Source organism: Podarcis gaigeae (genome assembly GCF_964106915.1).
Source record: "Podarcis gaigeae genome assembly, chromosome: 1".
Lineage (NCBI taxonomy): Eukaryota > Metazoa > Chordata > Lepidosauria > Squamata > Lacertidae > Podarcis > Podarcis gaigeae.
This window is the reverse complement of record NC_139678.1, coordinates 11,219,730-11,242,051: the sequence shown is the minus strand read 5'-3', so window position 1 is coordinate 11,242,051 and position 22,322 is coordinate 11,219,730. Positions and strand designations below refer to the sequence as shown.

General features: G+C 42.8%; 1 protein-coding gene across 1 annotated transcript in view; it reads right to left on the bottom strand.

The window, feature by feature from the left end:
* The window catches only part of BRF1 (BRF1 general transcription factor IIIB subunit), a 192,053-nt gene that overhangs the window by 79,590 nt on the left and 90,141 nt on the right, over positions 1–22,322 (bottom strand). The window contains exons 8-11 of the mRNA XM_083734186.1: positions 17,750–17,876; positions 8,195–8,234; positions 8,019–8,111; positions 6,557–6,808 (exon numbers count right to left, since the gene is read on the bottom strand). Of these exons, the coding sequence (XP_083590312.1) occupies positions 6,557–6,808; positions 8,019–8,111; positions 8,195–8,234; positions 17,750–17,876 (512 nt within the window). The remainder of the gene's footprint in view (positions 1–6,556; positions 6,809–8,018; positions 8,112–8,194; positions 8,235–17,749; positions 17,877–22,322) is intronic.

The following is a 22,322-nucleotide window of genomic DNA, read 5'->3' as shown; positions in this document are numbered from 1 at the left end:
CGGCTTTTCCTTATTTCTGCGCCTTAATGGGATCTCTATGTATTCACATCCTTTGTTTGTTTTTCAGGGGTTATTCCCTTCTTTACATCAGTTAGCCATCATTGCATCTCAGCCAGGTTAAGAAGGCAGGCAACTGATTACTTAAGCACATTATACATTACAGTAGAAGCAAATAAATAACTTTCTGAGGTCATTAATTTGACCTCTTCCGTTTGAAGGACTACCTACAGCTTTCACTACCGACAGTAAATTTATCCACACACAAACACACTTCTTATTCTGGTAAGCATTATGATTATTGAGCCAATATGCAGTTATTCTGTAGCACAGGGAACTGTTAGACACGCTCTATCAAGAATTTTTTGTGTTCTGCTATATGCAATTTCAGCTTTAACTTGCAATTCATCTGAATTTTAGCTGAATTCATCAGGTTTTAGACTGTTCTTAAACCATACAAGTCTTAGGACAGAAATACACATGATTTTGTGATTCTTCTTACAGCCTTTAGTTTTACAAATATTAAACCACTGAGGTTTAAGTTTGGTGGGAGAGGCTTATGCAAAGAAAATGGACTTTTAAACATTTTCCAGCCCCCAAATCAGTCATCCCAAGTTGCTTTCACTTTAGCAAAAGAAACAATTCAGGTAACCCATAGGTTTCAGCAGGTCAGGGTAGAAAAATATGGGGAAGTGATCTAGCAGAGGGGAGTCCTTCCCTGATGATGTTTCCCCCTTTGAAATTGCACATTATTGTAACTAAAAAATAAAAATCACCAACTACAAACATTCAACAAAGCTACAAGGATTGCAACATGAGTAGAAGAACATGCTAAAGTGATAAAACATCTGTTTAAAATACCTTCACAGTGCAAAACCCCACAAAATTCACTCCTCAAAATGCCAACACACTAAACAGGAAAAGTAACCTGCCATGTATCACCTGCTTGCCATTTTGACTCATCATAGCACCTTTGCACAACAGGAGTTCCCACAACAAAGCCCCCTAGGACCAAATCTTTCATCGCCTGTGAAATTCACCAAGGCAAGGCGCAACCAAGCTTAAGCATATTTACATCCCTTTCGTTCTAATAGGACAAACTTAAGCATGAAACAAGTGCTCCGGCAGGAAAAGACCCTCAGTTGGGCTTGAGAGACAAATACAAATAGGGCAAATAACCTGCTATTTATTATTTGTTTCTTTATATTCATTGCCAACATCCAAAGGGCCAAATACAGATTACATGGTTGAAGATGGCAGGCTTGTGGGATCAGGGGACAAAATTTGACGCACAAAAGACTGGTTTTCCAAGACCTTACATTAGATCTCTCATGTGGCCCATAATTTGTCTTCTCCCTCTATGGTTTAGGGTGGTGGCAGTGTTGTTTTTAAAAAAGCACAAAGATATCAATACAACTAATAATAAGATGGAGGCCTCACTAGCAGACATTTGCATCCTCTTCCTTGTGGATCCAATGAGGTCAAAGTTATAAAGAGAGGTCATCTAGGGCAAAATGTAAACCCAGTAAAACATACCCAAGGTACCTCATCACTCTGTATATTTATTGATCATTTGTCATTCTGTCTTCAAAGCAGTTAACCCCAACAGAATTGTGTGTTACCTTGTATCACCTCCCGCCAAGGGCAAGGTCTATGGCTCTTTAGCACAGATTAATAAATCTTCATCCACAACTGAAAGTGTGGTGATGCGTCTTCTCTGTGTTGGATACAGTCTTAGAAGGCTACTAGTTTGACATTTCAGTCAACGCAATGATAACTGCTTAAATAACAGTTCCCTAATGGGTTTCATTTTCACTTGAATCCAATGAAAGCTCCATTTGATCGCTAAGTTGTCATCTTCTATAATGCTTCTGTAATAAGCAAGATCAATATGATTGCCGGTTATTATAATAAGAAGTTTCTAGGTTAAATGAAACAGAGAGAGAAATGGGCAAAGGAGCCATTCTTTTTACTAGCTCCCAGTGACTACTCATCCAAATAATTGACTGCAATGAGCTCAGAGGCGGACAAAGGATGCAATCCATCCAGTGAGCCGGTGGTCTTTCCCCCTCGCCCCCTCACCACTTATGGGTTCAAGGTCTTTCTACCTCCATCTCCTTGTTCATGACCCTGAAGGCACCTCTCCTATATGATGATAGAGCACCCCATCAAAATGAAATATGAATCTCAGAGGCTGGTGCATACAGGAGGGAGAAAGAAAATGGTGGTCATCAATACACACACACACACACACACACAGCTCAACATCCAAAAAGAAGTCGGGAGACGACAAAGTTTCTTTGTATGCTAGATGGCAGGCTCTGCACCTGAAACTTTGCCACAAGAAGAGCAGAAGGAAGCAATGAAGTTGCCTCATGTTGTCGGTCGGTAGCCAGTATGTGAATTTGTTCCACATAAAGGCCTATAAGGAGAGAATGCTTAGTATAAAACAACTTTTGTTGACACAGCAGCACCACGTTCAAACATGCCCAAGTCTGCCAAAAGTGGATGCAGCCCTGCCAAGTTAATGAGTGACATCATCAATCATGATGTTCAGTAGAAGATCCCTGCCAAAACAAAAAACACAGCTGCGTCCTTAAGAAAAGTACACTGCCGATGTTTATCGCATGCGAACCTACTAGGTCCTGAAACCCAAATCCAGCAGTTTGAGAAAAGATGGCAAGGATAAATAATTGCATCATGTTTATAATTATGATTAATTATTAACTCAAATTTCTACTCCACGTCCCAAAAACACTTTCATAATAGTTTGTAAAGCATAAGACGCAGTACAATATACATGAAATGCCATCAGAGCAACACTTAAAAATAAATCCAAATATATAACCAAGTCATAAAACCACTCTGAATTCAATTTCCTACTTCAGGCATTTTTTAAAAGGGAAAAAGTTCTCATAAGAAGTCTGTTCTCATAAACAGCTTTTTTTACTAGTTTCCTGGAAGACGACACTGAAATAGTCAGGGGGCGAGCCTTAAAGTGATTTCTGAAGGCTGGGTGGCATTACCAAGACGATCCTAGCCCCTCTTGCCAACAGATTACATCATCATCATCATCATCATTATTACTACTACTACTACTACTATCATTGACTTATTGCTGGTATTTGTAAGTTGCACTGGGATTTTGGGGGGTGAAAAGCAAGATAAAAATGCTTTAAATAAACAAACCCCACCATTACTCCAAGGAGCTCAAGAAGAGTTTGGATTTGATATCCCGCTTTATCACTACCCCAAGGAGTCTCAAAGTGGCTAACATTCTCCTTTCCCTTCCTCCCCCACAACAAACACTCTGTGAGGTGAGTGAGACTGAGAAACTTCAGAGAAGTGTGACTGGCCCAAGGTCACCCAGCAGCTGCATGTGGAGAAGCAAGGAATCAAACCCGGTTCACCAGATTACGAGTCCACCACTCTTAACCACTACACCATGCTGGCCACAACACAAGTCCTCACAACACAACAACCCTGTGAGGAAGGTTAGACTTAGGAGTAATGACTGGTCCAAAGTCACCCAGTGAGCTTCAAGACAGAGTGGGAACCTGAAACCTGGTCTCCTAGGTCCTACTGCTTTGATTTATGCTCAGAACCCAACAGATGAGAAACATACCTGAATAAGAAGAGGAGCACTATAGCCTCTTAGGCCAGACCTAAACAGGATCCTGACATTCTGGCCAGGTGCAGTTCCTGAGCAGTCTTCAAAGATGCCCGCACAGACGGTGCATGACAGCAATCTAATCCAGAAGTTAAGAAGGAACAAAAGTCGGAGGCAAAGCCTTCATGGTAGAAACAAAGGAAGTTACCATCTATTGAATCAGGCTCAGTATCACCTACAATGATCAGCAGGCTCAGTATCACCTACAATGATCAGCAGCATCTCCCCAGGTCCTTCTCAGTCCTACTGGGAGAGATTGGGGATTTTTGCATGCACAACAGGGGCTCTACCACTGAGCTACCGCACCTCTTCTAGGGGAGGTTGCAAATGGATAAAGGCAGCTGTTACCTGCCTATTAAACAGCAGTTCTAGGTCAAGAACCCAAAAGTTAAAAACTTTCCATTCTAAGGGCAGTGAGATCTCATATAGAACAAGTCACCCACCGACTACCGACTCCACAAGCTTTTTAAATTAATTAGACTGGAAGCATAACTTCTACTCTTCCAGTTTCAATGAACATCTGAAGCCACCTTTGGGTTCGCACGGGTTGCAAAATTTCCCCTTTTAATCAGTCTGAACCAAATCCTAGAAACCCCAAAGCACTGGGTATGTTTTCATTAGCATATGCTGCTAACTCAGATGAAAGATTTCTTCAGTCAAAAGAGCAGGTCTTGCTGTGTGGCACTTGAGCCTATCACCATTCAAAAGAGCATACATTTTTATGTGCAGTCAACAGATTGTTAAGCAACAAAATTATTTTCTTCTGCCGGTGTTTGGGTCAAAATTATATAAATTGGAGACAATCCATAGCAAAGAATTTAGATACTGGAAATTGTATATGGAGCATCTGGGGGGGGGGGGGCTGAAGGGAGGCTCCAACTTTATCAAGCCGGCTGCAGCGAGATTTTCACATCTCATTAACAGCATAATGAAGGCTCAATCACAGATACAATAGTCTATAAAGACTGCCAGATTTATGAGCTGTACACAGAAGGTTCGACTTGAAGAGTTTGCTCTGACCGAGATTTATCATCGCCCACTTAAAGAGACCTTTTCAGCATGATACGGTACATGGAATATACATTAAGAGCAGACTGCAAAAGCAATTTGCACATTTCCAGGGGCTTTCATTAGGGCAACTACATGCCTAAGAGGCCACATATTAAAGAATTTTGACAAGTGGTACTAAGAAGTATAAAATGGAATCCATGCCTCAATAAGAGTGAAGAAGGGAGTAGTGGGGATCAGGGACATTGCTGGAAAGAAGCACGATTTACCTCGAAGCAAACAGCAAAACGAAAGCAAGCAGTTTTTAAGCAAACAACTGCACATGTTCCAGTAAACAGATGGAAGCACAATAATGATCTGAGCCTTCTTACCATGTTCCTTAGAGAAAACATACTGCATGAGACAAAAATGACTGCACACTGCTACTACCATTTACCATTTATTTGGCATTGCTTGAGATCTAAATGTTGTGGATTCCTGAAGGTCATGAAGTGAATCTGAGGTGAGGATTAAAGGCAGGTGTAAAAAGCTGGCGGAAGCTTGCAATAATGCAAAGTGAGTAAGACACAGCGGTGGGATGGATGGTCAGAGGAACAGAAAAAGAACAGATACTGTATTGGCTCTGAAAACTGAACCGAGAAGCAGCTTTGTAATCACATCCCATTCTTCACTTAGCAAGAAGTACTTTCTGTATCTGAAGGCTGCTACTGTACCAATGTAGTTGGTCAAATTACAGACATTGTCCAGCATCCTGTTTTCCACAGTGACCAACCACATGCTTCCAAGAAGCCTATAGAAGACATTTTGAAGCAAGGTTTGATCCTTGTGAAACAGAACCTTTCTCCCCTCTCCTCCCACATTAAATATGTTCTGGGGTTTCTCCCAACCCTCTGGAACAGCACAGAGCACACATGGGGGAAGAAGAGGAGGGAAATCTCATTGCACTAGTGCTAATCATTGCACCAGTGCAACTATTTAGTTGAATATCACCCGATAGCATCTTGGTGCCACTATACAAGGCTGGGTGAGCCTCTGTATAATGCAGAATTTGTCACCCTTGGATCCCCAGACCCAGATGCTGTTGGACTCTAATCCTCATCAGCCTCAGCCAGCTTAGCCAGTGCTTAGGAATGATGGAAGTTGTAGGCCAACAACATGTAGGGGCTCAAGGTTGAAGAAGGCTGGCATAATGACTTGTTGACAATCCCTGGGAGAGGATGGTTAAAACCGGAGTAAATTTAATGACATGTAGAACACATCACATGAGCAGAAACTGATCCCAAGACAATATAAGATCCTACAAACATTTCAAGAGCATTCACACCAATAGCCACGAATCTTGAGAGTACGAAACGATATATATGAAAGTCAAGGTGAAACACAAAAAAATATTAAGGAAAATACAAGACAAATCTCTTCAGTCTAGAGGCTTAAAAATTCACAGGGAAGGAAGGAAAATGAATGGTTTACGTATTAGCATATGTTGTCCATATAATATTCATTATACGGACAACATATGTCGGTATGTAAGCCATTAGTTCCAAATATACTTCCAAGAAAAGTTAAAACATAATACTGGCAGTAAAACTGCACAATGAAAAGATAGCCCATGGCATGATCACCTTATTACAAAGCTAATTAAGGCACAGCATCACCTAAATGTGCTTTTCTCCACGTGTCACCTAAGAGTTCTCTCACTCTGTTTTGGAGCTCTCAGCCCCTATGGCCACTGGGCTGATGCAGCAAACACTGACAAAAGCCTCCACCAATCCCCATCACAGAGTAGCAAGCTCCAATTTGGTACAAAAGTGAAATTCCAGTGAACAAGAGCCTCTTGTGTTTCGCAACTCAATTCATATGTCTAACTCAGGTCGTACTTACTGTGGTCTCGATCCTTAGTCAATATGCATTCTTTTATAGATTCCGTTATTCCAAGACTGGCGGCTGTAGGGAGAGGGCCAAGCAGGGATTCCAGGGCAGGTGGCCTCAGAGGAGACTCTTTTTCCTTTGACCTGTCTTTATCCAGAAGTTCACTGTAAAAGTCCTTGTTTAAATGATTCGCAGCTGCTTCCAGTTCTTCGTCTTCTCCCTCCTCTTCTCCAAATATACTCGAGGCATTGTCTTCCATGCAGTCTTTAAAGGGAGAGGATCAAATAATTTCATCAAAAATGTTAAAACAGATGTGTGCTATATGCTGCTGGCAGGCTTCTTTAGACTCCTAAGAATCTCTCACAATCACTATTTCTTTCTAGCGTGAGTTCATTACTCGTCCTTGTCAAAAAAACAAACATCAGAGCCACACTCCCCTCCGCTCAGTGAATGCATATTGAAGGTGTGAACAGAGCTGGAAACATGCCCTCTAAAGATGTGATGGTTGGTGCAGAGGCTGCTTTGTGAGCAAAACCAATGACATTGTGAATTAATTCAATATTTTGCAGTTTTAACTGTGGCGTTTCAGTAACGAAGCAACATTGTAAAGGGGGCAATTGCTAAAATTTTGTTGAAGCCACCCAGCACCCCTCCATCATTCCTAGGTCCAGCTCCAGCTATGAGTACCCGCCCAGCAAGAGACTTTGCTGAGACCACCAGAGGATCAGTTTCCCCAATTAGCGGCTAACAGGCCTGCTCACAGTGCTTCAAAGTTGGGCTACTGGTACAAGAGAGGTTGCCTTCACAGCTTCCAGCTTTCAGAAATCCCACTCCTTAAGAATTGGAAGACCACAATCTCTTGATTAAAAGCTCCCTCACACAGATGCCAATGTAACCAATGAAATTATCTGAACAATGAAATGTAAAGATAGAGATGCATTATTTTGCAGTCTTCAATTTTGTTTTATTTTTAAATCAATGAGTCCAGCACAGATGGGCACCATCATATATTTTACTACTTTCCTGTATGTCCGTGTTTAATGCATTTCTGGTGACTGGGAGCTCGCAGAAGGTTGGGAAGGGAAATGAAGCTATTTATATCCCATACATACTTACAAAGTTCTGCAGTTGAGTAGACATATCATCTGGGAAGACATTCACCAATACCAACACCAATGCCTGCTCTCCTCTTTTCCCTGGAAGCTATTTGATTTCTCTACCAATAATTTTTAAAAGTCAATGCAAAACTCTCAATTCATCTAGTTAGGGCTAACAACACTGAAAGAAGTATCACAAATTCCCCGACTCTGTTAGAAAATCCAACACTTCCTGCATCAATCCTAGCTTACAAATGAAATACTTCATTTTTCTCTATATTCCAAATTGATGCACTTATATACCCAAATTCAAGACTATGGTAAAATCATTCTCACATTTAACATACTCCCGATTAAGGGATTTTAAACAGACTTACCGTCTTTACTGAAATTTGCATAAACTCCTTTTGCTTTTGGTCTGCTATTTTCTAACTCAATCTCTATTTCATCTTGGTAGCTTGATATTTCACCTGCGGTACATACAAATAATTGTCACTAGTGCACAAACACAATGTGGCAGAAATAAGACAATTGAATGAAATGTAGCCCCTACCTTCTAACTCTTCAAGCTTTTTAGACAGCTCCTTCTCAAGCTGGAGAAAGGAGAGGAAGACAAATGAGCAACAGAACCAAACTGTACGTTAGGAAGATTTACAAGCACCAATAACTATATCCTGTAAAATATATATTCTGCAGCAGGCCTGACAACGTTCAAAATCAACAGTTGTGCATGAGCTAAACAGGTATGGATTGCATCTAGGGTTTACAATGCACAAGAGAGCCCTATGATCTAGGACACAACAAAAGAAAAGGACTGGAAACTAGATTTAAAATACTGCTTGAAACTCTCCGCTAGATTCATGCCTCAATCCAATAATCAAAGAAAAACTCACAAAAGGTATTTGTTAGATTCTTTGGTTTACTTTATTCACTCTGAAGCTTGCAACCAAAAGCAAATGCAACAAAACCCCACTGGGCATTACAAAGTTTGGCAGTATACCTGACATTCATAAATGCTGGAGTGCTAGGTTTCTCAAAATAAGCCCTTTGACCGGGGGGGGGGGGGGAGAGAGAGAGCTGGAAACCAGAGGCCTTTCTCCTGGGCATGGTCGGCCAATTGGTGCCAAAGAAGGATAGAACTTACTTTATGTATGCTACAACAGCAGCAAGAATACTCATCGCAAAGTACTGGAAGACACAAGATCTACCCACCCGGGAAGAATGGCAGATGAAGGTGATGGACTACATAGAACTGGCGGAAATGACTGGCAGAATCCGAGACCAGGGAGAAGAGTCGGTGGAAGAAGATTGGAAGAAATTTAAAGTTTATTTGCAGAAATATTGTAAAATTAAGGAATGTTAGAAGGATGTTGGAATGAAGTTATGTGGTTTTAGCAGAAATGTTATAAAGGATTAAGTAAAAATAGATTGTTAATTGGTGAAAGGAGAGAATGTAAAGTTACATTATATTAAGATAAATTACTAGGACAAAAACAAAGATGGAAAGGATTTGCTGAAATAGCTAACTGAACTAGAATACAAAAAAGGGAGGTGTGAGGAAGTCAAGGAAACAAGCAAATGAAAGATAAGTTATGGGAAGGTTTGATTTGTTTTTTAATTGTTTTTATTTTTCTGTTTTTTCCTTCTTCTTTTTTTTACTTATTGTGATGTATTGTCTTGTTTTTGCTTAATTTGGTGTTTTCTCTTTTCTGTTTTTGTAACCTTTAAAACTTTAATAAATATTACTTTAAAAAAAGAGAGAGAGAGAGCTGAAATCCAGAATTAAGTACACAGATTTGATGACAGGATAGGTGGACATTCTGAATTCACAGCAGGGTAAGATGGGCTCATAATCAATCTAGAAAGCAATTTAGGAGACTGAGAAAGTTAGTTGCCCAAGGTCATCCACCCATTTTCATGGCTGAGTGAGGATTTGAATCTGGCCACTTCACTGTCTCGTTAATGATTTGCATGTAATTTTCAAAAGGTTCAAGTCATAATCCTTAGATACAGAAACAGATGAGCCAGCTCTTAAAAATTATAGGGGGCTCCATCTCTAAGCGGCAAAGAACATGCCATACATGCAGATTCTCTAATACAGTCATACCTCCGGTTAAAGACGCTTCAGGTTGCATTTGGGGGGGGGGTTATGGACCGCCAAAACCCAGAAGTACTGGAACGGTTTACTTCTGGGATTCGGCGGTCACACATGTGCAGAAGCGCTAAATCGTGCTTTGCACGTGCACGGAAGCACCGAATCGCAACCCGCACGTGCGCAGACGCGCCACTGCGGGTTGCAGACGCTGCGGGTTGCAAATGTGCACCCCGCATGGATCACGTTTGCAACTCGAATGTCCACTGTACATCATTCGCTTTACAGTGGTACCTCAGGTTACGGACACTTCAGGTTTCAGACACTTCAGGTTACAGACTCTGCTAACCCAGAAACAGTACCTCGGGTTAAGAACTTTGCTTCAGGATGGGAACAGAAATTGTGCAACGGCGGCAGGAGGCCCCATTAGCTAAAGTGGTACCTCAGGTTAAGAACGGACCTCCAGAACGAATTAAGTTCTTAACCCAAGGTACCACTGTATTTGTAATAATGACCCACGATTAAACAAATGAGTACTTCAGTTATAGCCAAATGCTGAAAGGAAGGGACCAAGACAGTTTGGTGGGCCATATCTGCCATATCCACTTCATATGGCCACCTGCACACATTGGCTCAATGGTGGGGCACATACGTTGCATGCAGAAGATCCCAGGTTCAGTTCCTACCATGTTCAATGAAGCTGATGATGTAGCAGGAGATGGGCAAGTCCTCAGTCTAAGACCTTAGAGAGCTGCTGCAAGTGAAAGCATTACAACATTGGGCTAGATGGACAAACACTCTGACCTAGTTCAAGGCAACTTCTGACAAGTTGTAGATTGGTTGCCACTGCCCAGGAAAGAGGTCTGTCTGGTGCTTCCTAAGCATCAGATAATTAAAATAAACATCATCATCAAAAATAAGAGAGTGCAGAGAGTACTCATTTTGCACAGTAAAGGCATAATGGCTCTCATGTACCAACAGGGAAATTGCAATGGATTAGCCCTGCATTTTACTGTCTGTGGCTGCCATAAATGTCACAGGGAGAGGGACACCAACTACATTTATAGCCATCACATACTGGCTATTTCTCAAAAGACCACATTCAATGCATGGCATTTATAGGGCTTTATATTTAATGGGATACTCAATTTTGTCTCTACAATCTGAGTATGCAGATTTTCCCACTGCTGACTCAAGCGTACGCACAAACATGCGCAAGGTGCCTGATTGCTATTGAATAGGAAACTTCTCTCCTCATAAACAAGAACCTCTCTTGCCTGGTTAAGTGTTAAGGCAGTCGATTTCATTGGGTGACAACATCTAGTACTCTGAAAGTGAACAACCCCTCCCTGTCTAATTACCCCACACAATTTGGTAATTTTATAAACCTCTATTAACACCCCACCCCACTTAAATCCACTGTTTTCTCAACTAAAATCTGTAACATCCTTATTCATTCCTTGTAAGAAAGATGCTCTGGCCTGCTCATCATTTGAGTAGCTGTGTTCTGTATCCTCCTGTAAATGTAAATGGTAAATGTACCCCTGCCCGTACGGGCCAGTCTTGACAGACTCTGGGGTTGTGCGCCCATCTCACTCAAGAGGCCAGGGGCCAGCGCTGTCCGGAGACACTTCCGGGTCACGTGGCCAGCGTGACATCGCTGCTCTGGCGAGCCAGAGCCGCACACGGAAACGCCGTTTACCTTCCCGCTGGTAAGCGGTCCCTATTTATCTACTTGCACCCGGAGGTGCTTTCGAACTGCTAGGTTGGCAGGCGCTGGGACCGAGCAGCGGGAGCGCACCCCGCCGCAGGGATTCGAACCGCTGACCTTTCGATCGGCAAGTCCTAGGCGCTGAGGCTTTAACCCACAGTGCCACCTGCGTCCCTTGTATCCTCCTGTACCAGCAGTCAAAAGCTGTCTTCGCATGGTAAGCAAGAGATTGTCCCGGGGTGGTGGGTGAAGCAACGACTGTACTTTCTCTCACTTCGTTTTATGCCGGCGGCGATTTTGTATTATGCCACACCCTCATGGCAGCCACTTTGTGACTGGCACCCAGGGCACTCTTTCAAAATCTGAAAGGTGTTCGCTGGGACGAAAAGGTTAGCAACCCCTATTCTAAGCCACAGGGAACCATCTTATAGGGTGCAGACTAGTTTAACACCCAGCCCAGCATTGTTTGCTCAGGCTGGCTGTTTGGGGTCTCACAAAGAGGTCTTTCCCATCACCTGCTGTCTGATCTTCATAAAAGGAACGCTGACAACTGAAACAGAGACCTTCTGTGTGCCAGTGTTCTACCATGGAGCTATGGCCATTGCTTTATACACATAAGTGGATTCTTTTGTTCCAGAGTGCGTCACTATGCACTTCCTTTATATAAAATATCTCTTCTGGCATCATGTTGCCACCCAGTTTGAATAGATCCTTTGGCATCACTCCCAGCTACCTCCTTGACAGAATGAGTCAGCATCCAAATGTGTAAGTACCTTCATAATAATAATAATAATAATCTTATTATTAATAATAATCATCATCATCATCATCATCTATACCCCGCCCATCTGGCTGGGCTTCTCCAGCCACTCTGGGCAGCTTCCAACAGAATATTAAAATACAATAGTCCGCCAAACATTAAAAGCTTCCCTAAACACAGGGCTGCCTTCAGATGTCTTCTAAAAGTCTGGTAGTTGTTTTTCTCTTTGACATCTGGTGGGAGGACGTTCCACAGGGCAGATTCCACTACCAAGAAGGTCCTCTGCCTGGTTTCCTGTAACTTGGCTTCTCGCAGTGAGGGAACCGCCAGAAGGCCCTCGGCGCTGGACCTCAGTGTCCAGGCAGAACGATGGGGGTCGAGATGCTCCTTCAGGTACTGTGGTACCTCTGGTTACATACTTAATTCGTTCCAGAGGTCCATTCTTAACCTGAACCTGTTCTTAACCTGAAGCACCACTTTAGCTAACGGGGCCTCCTGCTGCTGCCACGCCACCACCATGCGATTTCTGTTCTCATCCTGAAGCAAAGTTCTGAACCCAAGGTAGTATTTCTGGGTTAGCGGAGTCTGTAACCTGAAGCGTATGTAACCTGAAGCGTATGTAACCTGAGCTACCACTGTATACTGGACCAAGGCCGTTTAGGGCTTTAAAGGTCAGTACCAACACTTTGAATTGTGCTCGGAAACGTACTTGGAGCCAATGTAGGTCTTTCAAGACCGGTGTTATATGGTCTCGCGGCCACTTCCAGTTAACAGTCTAGTTGCCACATTCTGAGTTAGTTGTAGTTTCAGAAGGCTATGTTAAGTTTCAGCAAAGATCTGGTGGGGATAAAAACTTTTTGAAAATGTCTCTAGAAAACCTTTTGGAGAAAGAGGATTTAAAGACAACACTGAGGAGGAGGAGGAGGAGGAGGAGTGGTGTGTGTTTTCCCCCAAAGTGATAATAATTTATATGCAAAATTAGTGATAGATATTTCAGGACAATCAGCTCAGGAGCAGATTCTAGTGACACTCTGCATGTCTTGGCAAGCAACGTTTTGGAGCAATTCCAATGCAATTTAATCATAATTAATAGCAGTGCTTATTTTAAAATGGACCAGTTGAAACACAGAATTCTATGTAACGTTGTATTCCTCCCCCAACCCTGGGCATCTCCAGTGGGAGCAGAACCTGAAAGGAGGCTTTTTTTTGGGGGGGGGGGAATCCAATTAACAAGCAAATACCTTTCCAGCTGTGGCCTTGGTTAATTGGGGTGGAAGAATGAGAGTGGCATACAGAAGAGAAGGAATGTACAGGCAACAAAATAAGCTTAGCTGTATCGTGTGAAAGATTTTAAATCTTGTAAGTCAGAATAAATTTGTCGCTGCACTGAGTGGTGAGCTGATGGGGAGAACTTGGGCACAGCAGGTAACCTGCCAGGAATTATGTTGAAGCAACTGTGACGGCTCTGCAAACGGAGCGAACGCTCGTGCCCAGCAGAATTTCCCAAGCAAAGGCGGGCACTGAACTCAAAAGGCTGATGCAGGGCTGGCACATATTCACTTCTTCAACTATCTTCTCTCTGAGCGTTCCCTGGCTACAGCTCAGTCCTCTCTTGCCTCTGCCAAAAAGCTCCACAGCCAAAACCGTCCACCACTCCTTGTTGCTCAGATCACACACCCCCCTCCTTTCTCGATCCCTCCCACGTCCAGTGCATCCTTTAAAAATCTCTGAGAACTTGACCCATCTTTCGGCTCTCACTTCCCCCTATACCCCTTGCCTGTGACCTTCATTCTTCAAACTTTGCTGCTCCTCTGCTGCCCAAACACAAGACTGGGCAAGGCTTGCTCTCAAATGGCTCCACCCACTCACCCTTGCTGCCCCTTCTAGGCATAAGAACCTAAGCGCTCTGATCAGTCAGCCCAGTGGCCCATCTGGTCCAGCAATGCGCTCTCACAGTGGCCAACCAGATGCCTACAGCAAGCCCATAAGGAGGATGTAGGCCCTATAGCACTTTCCCACTTGTAAACCTCAGCGATACCAGAGCATACTGGCTTCATACTGGCCAGTGTGGTGTAGTGGTTAAGAGCGGTAGATTCGTAATCTGGGGAACCGGGTTCACGTCTCCGCTCCTCCCCATGCAGCTGCTGGGTGACCTTGGGCCAGTCACACTTCTCTGAAGTCTCTCAGCCCCACTCACCTCACAGAGTGTTTGTTGTGGGGGAGGAAGGGAAAGGAGAATGTTAGCTGCTTTGAGACTCCTTCGGGTGGTGATAAAGTGGGATATCAAATCCAAACTCTTTTTCAATGCAGGAGGTAACAGCCTTCATGACAAGCAATCATAAATAGCCTAATCCTCCACTGCAGAATGCCTACTCCACAATGCCATTTCATTCTTCCTTACAGCCCCTCCTCAAAAACCCCACTTTTTCTATGAAGCCAGTGGCATTTCCCTTTGCCAGCATTCCTCCCCCTTTTCCTTGCATCTTCCCTTTCTTTCTTTCTTTCTTTCTTTCTTTCTTTCAAAAAAGACTTCCAGTTCCTTAGGGTGTGGATTTTTCTCGTTTTCACATGTGAAGAAAGACACCCTACACATTGATGGTTCTAAATAAATAATAGGTAATATCATGATCAAGTGAAGAGCTGTTAGAAATTGAGCTATCAGTGCATTGGGGAAGGGTCTTTTTAAAATAATTTTATCAATATGAAAAGTGTATCACCACCACCCAGGTCATTCAACAGCTTTCCAGAATGTGTGTTAGACTGTGTAATGAATGCCTCTTTGGCAGTTGTTGAAAGGGGCATGTGTGTGTCCAGTAGCAGACTTGACTCATTTTTCTCTTGGCACACTTGGGCCTGTCAAATATTAGCCTCTCCCTGCCAAAGCCCACAGCTAATACAGATAAAATAAAAAAGTACTGAGTAGCTCAGCTGAGTCTGCCTTTTTGGACATGTTTCTGGTCCAAACCCAAAAAAATCCAAGGAAATAAAACATCCGAGGCTGTTTCCTAGGAATCTGAATTTTCAGCCTGGATTTGCTTGCCCAAGTCCTCATCACCAGTTTCAGACATCTGAAATGTACATCTGGCAGCATCAGTCACCAGGATGAGAACTTGTTCAGCGGGTAATAGGCAGGCAGGGTAGCTTTCAGCAAGCATGCAATTCTCACCAGGTAAATTGAGGTGAATGGGGGAGTTTAAATAATATCTCAAATGAAGCCATCCCCATGCACTTCAGTGGCCTCAACCTTGCAATTGGCAGGCATGTCCAAAGTCCGTTTCGAGGGCCTAATCCGGCCCCTGTGGCAGTTTATTTCCTGGGGTAAAATCCTAAAAAAAACCTCAATAACTTCAATCCTTAAAAAAGTCAACAACTTGGCCCTTTGGTCAGCCCTCACAGCCTTTCACTTAATCAAATCTTTCCCTCTTTGAAAAAAGTTTGGACACCACTGGAAGGTTATGTAAAACCTCTTTCTGAGTGAGTAGCTCAGAGGACCAACTGCTTGGAGGATTAACCGCTGCTCTATGTCATTTAAAAATGAGTAGTTGGGATAGTGCATTTGTTTGCAGGATGGTAACTTTCGAGTTCTGTATCATCAACAAGTATGGCTCATGTAATATGAGGGTACCAGTGGAAACAGAAGACAAATTGTGCTACAAATGAATTGAAGGCTACACAAGCCAACATGGCATTGCCTAGAATAGATTCAACCTACAGTGTTTGTACTTAACAATAGATCAGTATTCTGCTAGGAGCAAAAGACAATATAGAATAACAAGCTGGGCCTGCAACAAAATGCCATAGTGTAGAATGATCCTGAGGGTCAGATTTAAGGTGCTGGTTTTGACCTTTAAAGCCCTTCATGGCCTAGGACCCTCGTACCTACAGGACCGCCTCTCCTGGTATGCCCCACGGAGGACCTTAAGGTCCATATATAGCAACACCCTAGTGGTCCCGGTCCCTAAGGAAGTTAGATTAGCTTCAACCAGAGCCAGGGCCTTCTCAACACTGGCTCCGGCCTGATGAAATGCTCTCTCTCATGAGACCAGGGCCCTGCGGGATCTGATTTCTTTCCATAGGGCCTGTAAGACAGAGTTGTTCCACCTGGCCTTTGGCTTAGAATCAGTTTGATTCCCTTCCCCTCTTTCTTTTTCCTTTCTCCTCCTGTGAAGAGGCTGCATCCTAATGTTTTAATGTTGTATTTTAATCTTTTTTAAAATTGTATTTTAATCAACTTGTTTTTATTATTGGTTGTTAGCCGCCCTGAGCCCGGTCTTGGCTGGGGAGGGTGGGGTATAAATAAATTATTATTATTATTATTATTATTATTATTATTATTATTATTACTGCTCCAGTCAATCTTGTCTTCACCAATATTCAATCCATTTCCTCCCCACATCCAGCTTTCTGTCCCCCACCCTAACAGTCAGCATTCCATGTCCCCTGGGTACACCATCCTCACTGGTCTGTTCGGGGAAGTTCTCCCCTTACTTTTCTTTTTCTAATGATTTTTTTATACTTAGCAAGCCTTGGGGTTCTTTTGTGCCTGTCGATACCTCCTCCCTCGTGAGCAAATGGTACCACTTTGGCTATAGAAGAACCATCACTCACCTGTGAAATTTGGAAATGGGGTGGGGGGAATGACAATACAATGTGGAAAACACCATTTATCACACCCACCCCACCAGCATTATCTCCTGTCATCCCTACCCAAAAGAAGCAAGCATTAAAATCAACAACAGCGCCATACCAACAAAAGATCAATGGCTGTACAAAAACCTCATAGAGTTTGTAGGATTAGCAAGTATGACAGCCAAAATAAGGGACTGGGATGAAAGGGAAACAAGGGGCAAGTGGGAATATCTTGGAGAATACTTAAAAAGAGGTGACGTTAGAATCCATTTGCAAGTGGGAACAATTTTCTGAGAAGCAACAATAGAAACTAAGGAAAAGATGGGAGTAAAGAATGGCGGAGAAACTAATGGAGATGCAGCAGAATGAAGGTTTTCTCTAGAGGGTTAGATTGGGAAGTCTGAATGAAATGCTGTAAGATGAAAAAATGTAAAAAGATGCAGAAGGTATACTGTAAAATGTGTGAATAATAAATAAATAAATAAATCAACAATAGCTCAAGCTGACGCCAATCAATGAAATTTCACACGTATCAGTTGGCAATGCTTTGCTCTGTGCTGAAAGTAAAATCTGAAAGGGCTTAGGGCAGGGTCTTCTTTGTGCTGGTGCTTTGGAAAGTTCATGAATGATGAAACAGATATTAAATATTTTTTTCTTTTTCATGACACATGGATGGGTCTAAGTAGATCCTGATCCTGATTGTTTTTGAGAATTATTTTTACACATCAGGTTTCGATGACGTGTTGGAGCTGACCTCACTATTATATGATCTTGCTGGTATTATGTGCACTTTCATGTGGTTCTTTTTTCATCGCTCTTGGCTTCCAGATGGAGGAATAAAGCAGGATAGAATTCTATAGACACTGCCTTTCCAGCCACAAAAGCAAGGAAGAACTATGTGTACAAAAGCACTCACCTGCTGAATCTTTATCTTTCGTTGACCAGCTGTAAATGAAGGAGGGTCACATTCCTCTTCCAAATCAATTGTCATGAACTCATCTATTGTTAGCTGACTTGCAGGTGTGTCTTCAAACTCTGTAAGTCTAAAAGCACACGGGAAAAGGTTAACACAGGATTTCTCTCCGTGAATTTCACAGCAGACCAACAGAAAAAGATGTAAAAGATGTTCGCCAATTCAAAACAAAACTAAGTAAAGAGCTCAGCCAAAACAATTTCAAATAACCCGTCTTTAATGACCAACAAGCAAGGCCTATAATCCCTTTTTCCAACATAAAATGCCCATTGAAATGCAATTCCAGAGGGACAGTCATATTAATCTGCTGCAGCGAAAATAAGAAAGAACATTGTGGCACCTTTAGACTAACAATTAAATAGGGCAAGAGCTTTAATCAGATGTATGAAGTGTTATCGTGAGTTGCAGGAACATATATGCCCATGGATAGCAGGGTTATAAACGGTGAAATCACAAGGAAATTCTTGCATTTAATTTCCTTTATAATCGACCTTTATAGATCTTAATCATTATCATTAACTTGACTAATTTATAAACTGCTGCACAGCCTGAAGCTATCAAAGCACTGTATAACAAAATAAAAATGAGATAAAATACAAAAAATGCAAGCTCTAAAAGCAACAAAACGATTTGTACAAATTCTTATAATTATTTTTAAAAGTTCTACAGATATACAATGAATATTCCATAAATGACTGGGTCAGACCTCAGAGAAAGCCCTCTTCCACAAAAATAGAAGACGCTACTACGTCATTAAGGTAAAGGTAAAGGTACCCCTGCCCGTACGGGCCAGTCTTGACAGACTCTGGGGTTGTGCGCCCATCTCACTTAAGAGGCCAGGGGCCAGCGCTGTCCGGAGACACTTCCAGGTCACGTGGCCAGCGTGACATCGCTGCTCTGGCGAGCCAGAGCTGCACACGGAAACGCCGTTTACCTTCCCGCTGGTAAGCGGTCCCTATTTATCTACTTGCACCCGGAGGTGCTTTCGAACTGCTAGGTTGGCAGGCGCTGGGACCGAGCAGCGGGAGCGCACCCCGCCGCAGGGATTCGAACCGCCGACCTTTCAATTGGCAAGTCCTTGGCGCTGAGGCTTTAACCCACAGCGCCACCTGCGTCCCACTACGTCATTAACAGTAGTCAAATTAAAATGCAGGAACAAGCTTTACGTTCATCTCAAAAAAAAAAAATGTAATAAATTAATATTGGTGTAAGTATTCATAATAGCCCCCATATTGCAATCAAGTTTAAGTCATCCAGCCCTGTACTGACAGCAAGGCCTACAGAGTCAAAAGTAGAGGTCCCTTCCAAGCCTGTAACCTGAGATCCTTTAACTTGAGATATTTGGGAACGAATGTGCAATGTTATGTTACACATGCAAAGCTCGGGCAGTGACATTTTGGGTGTTGTGTTGTTTTTTTTAGCACACACACAAACACAAAAATGTGGGGGAAATTTATCCAATACTTTCAAATCAATAGAGTACAAGAAATGATTCCCAGCTCTGGCCTGGGAATAACCATGCTGCTTTTAGAAGAATTTCTCCCCCCTCTCCTCACTTCAAGTGTGATGAACACTACGTACTTAATAACACTTTGCATTCTTATAGCACATTTTAAGTGTTCAAAGCACTTCATATACTCTTGCAGTAATCTTGTGAGGCAGGCCAGTATTATCAGCCCCATATTGCTGCTGGCAGGAAGCTGGAGCTGAAAGGACAATCACTTTGCAACCACCACTTGATGAGCTCCAGGCGAATGTGAAGCTTGGAGCAGGGATTTCCTGGCTTCTGCTCTTAGCACCTGCTTTGCAAGCACTCCTCAGACTGGGGGGAAATAGCAACCGTACGCCACAAAACGGCAAAAGCTATGCCTAGTGGATCTCTCATGCCACGAGGACCTATCCTGCAGGAATTCAAGTACCAACTGTTCTCCAAGAAGGCATTACATACCATCACAAGCTTCACCTTGAATCTTCAGGTGAGGTTTTTCAATGTAATTGGCCCCTTTTTCCACTTCCTGAAAAGTTACAGTCTTTACAAGTTACAGAACTGGTTATCCAAGATAATTCTGCACCCCTGTATTGGGACCAACCAAGAAAGAAAATGATCTGGGATTGTTCTGGTGGTGGTAGTGGGGGAAGCAGTGAACAAGACACCTGTTGCCAGCAAGAGATGGGATAGCTGGTTTCTTTCACCAAGCAGTTTCTCTGTTTTATTTATTTTCATTGTGCACACACATGCATAGTACATACAGAAAGGCAGGTAGCAGTCTGGAAGCAGGCGTGAATAGGGACAGCACAGACCCCCACCCCCAACTGAAACTGGATGCGACACCTGGCCCTTGTTCCTACTGTGACCTAAGAGGGTGGGGAGGGTCCAGGGGGCTGCCCTATGAACTCTCACGGTGGCCTTGCCACATGAAATAAAAGAACAGGTGGCAAAAAGGAGCCACCCTAGCTGCCTGGCTGGCTGACACCAGATAGCAGTTCAGCTCTAGCCTAAGTTGACTTACCGTATATCCAACTCTCTTATCGCCTGCTATACCAGGCTTCTTCAACCTCGGCCCTCCAGATGTTTTGAGACTACAATTCCCATCATCCCTGACCACCGGTCCTGCTAGCTAGGGATCATGGGAGTTGTAGGCCAAAAACATCTGGAGGGCCAAGGCTGAGGAAGCCTGTACTATACACACACACACAGTGCTTTTTGTGACAGCATCACAAGTACAGAATACCATCACATTTTGTTTGTTTGTTGCTGCTGCCGCCCATGGCAGTCATTTTGTGCTGGCACCCACAGCACTGGTATTATCATTATTAAATCACCTTCCTCACCAAAGACATCCAAAGTGACTTACAATGTGGACCCAAAAGCCAATGACAATGAACACAACCAATACAAAACTTTTTTTTTAAATCCACATCTATACAAAAAAGGTACCTGCCCCATTAAAAGAGACCACAAGTAGTTGAAGCCCTTCAAAGTAAAGGTCAAATCCTCAGGTAAAACAGAAACAATTTGCCTTTTATCCAGATATGAATATCAGCGCTTCGTTTTTCACCAATACAAAGAAGACAGCGCTGTCTGAATCCACATCCATGAACCCCTATCTCCAACACAACACCCTCATAAGTGGCCAGCAAAAAGTAAAGAAGCGTAGAATCTCCTGCAGATGAAAAAGGGAGGTATGAGGACAGAAACAGGCTGGTTGTTTTGATACAGGTAACAGATTTGACCCTTATTGAGCTGGCAGGTTTGTATGAGATAATGCTCTACAGGCTAAGACCAGGTTATGATGCTACCAAAGCATGCTCTTCAACTGTGACCCTGGATTGCTGGCCCCCAATGACAGAAATGCGACAAGGCAAGGCAATGTGTGTCTGTTCAGAGCAGAAATGTGCTGTACCTCCCAGGAGTTCTTGTAATACTATGCAGGTATCCTCACATCACAACATCTACATACCAGTCCCTGACCCATCGCAATGATTAGCATATTGCTAGTCAAGAAACCAGGTTTTGGCCACATGTAAAGGGGGGAAACCTAAGCACGGCTTGGCCTCAAGCCAAGGGGGCTGTAAAGATTTGAACTTAAGACAAAAGCAGCAATGATTCTGTCAGAGTTAGACAAACATAACTTGTAAGCCTCTTACAAGTGTCACAGACTATGTCAAATAAATCTTCGGGGACCCAAAATTTTTCCAGCTCATCTATGGATCAATGATAGTCTAAGGGCAAAAGGAAGAAACAGCAAAACATTTTGGGTTGTTTTTGTACTGACTTTGTAGCTGCAACTCTCAAGCGACAGCAATGCTGACAAGTGCTTAAGCGAGTGTGAAAATGAAAGTACTGAAGTCTACCAGCAAATTCTTAGTGTCTTTGTTGTAAATAGTTTGCTGAAATGCTAGACTCGCTTGGAGGAAAATCCTGTGGGGAAAATGGCACTTTCTCTATGGAAGGAAAACAGAGGTTGATCAGTGAACTTACTGGAAGAAATATCAGAAAGATATTCAGATTGGATCTTTGCCTAATGTGCGAGCAAGCTGCTTGTCATTCAACCAATGATAGCACTTTGAAATTATGCTAGTATGTATTTCAGGCCTCTACTTAATTTAGCAAAGCAGTTCTTGGTGCCTCTCCAATGAAATTTGTATCCAGATACCAAAAAAAGCCATGCACTTCCATTCATAACAAACATTCTTTTCCTTTTGGTAAGATCCCAAATTCCTCTTCTCAGCCATCTGCTTAACAGCTGATTCAAGATCCGTCTTGACTGACACATATCCGCTAACCACTGACATTGCATGTTCCCCACCCTACCCCGAGTGCTTAATATAACCTCCCCTCATCTTGCTCTCTTTCATTGTTAAAAAAGTTTAATACAATGCCCATGAAAAGCATCAGAACCTGACCTATCACAAAGCCAAAAAACCCCCAGAATATCACTTCTTCCACTCCTAAAAATAACCCATGCTGTGTACATGAACTTGTACACCCCTACAAAGTGAAGCCGAAGGAAAT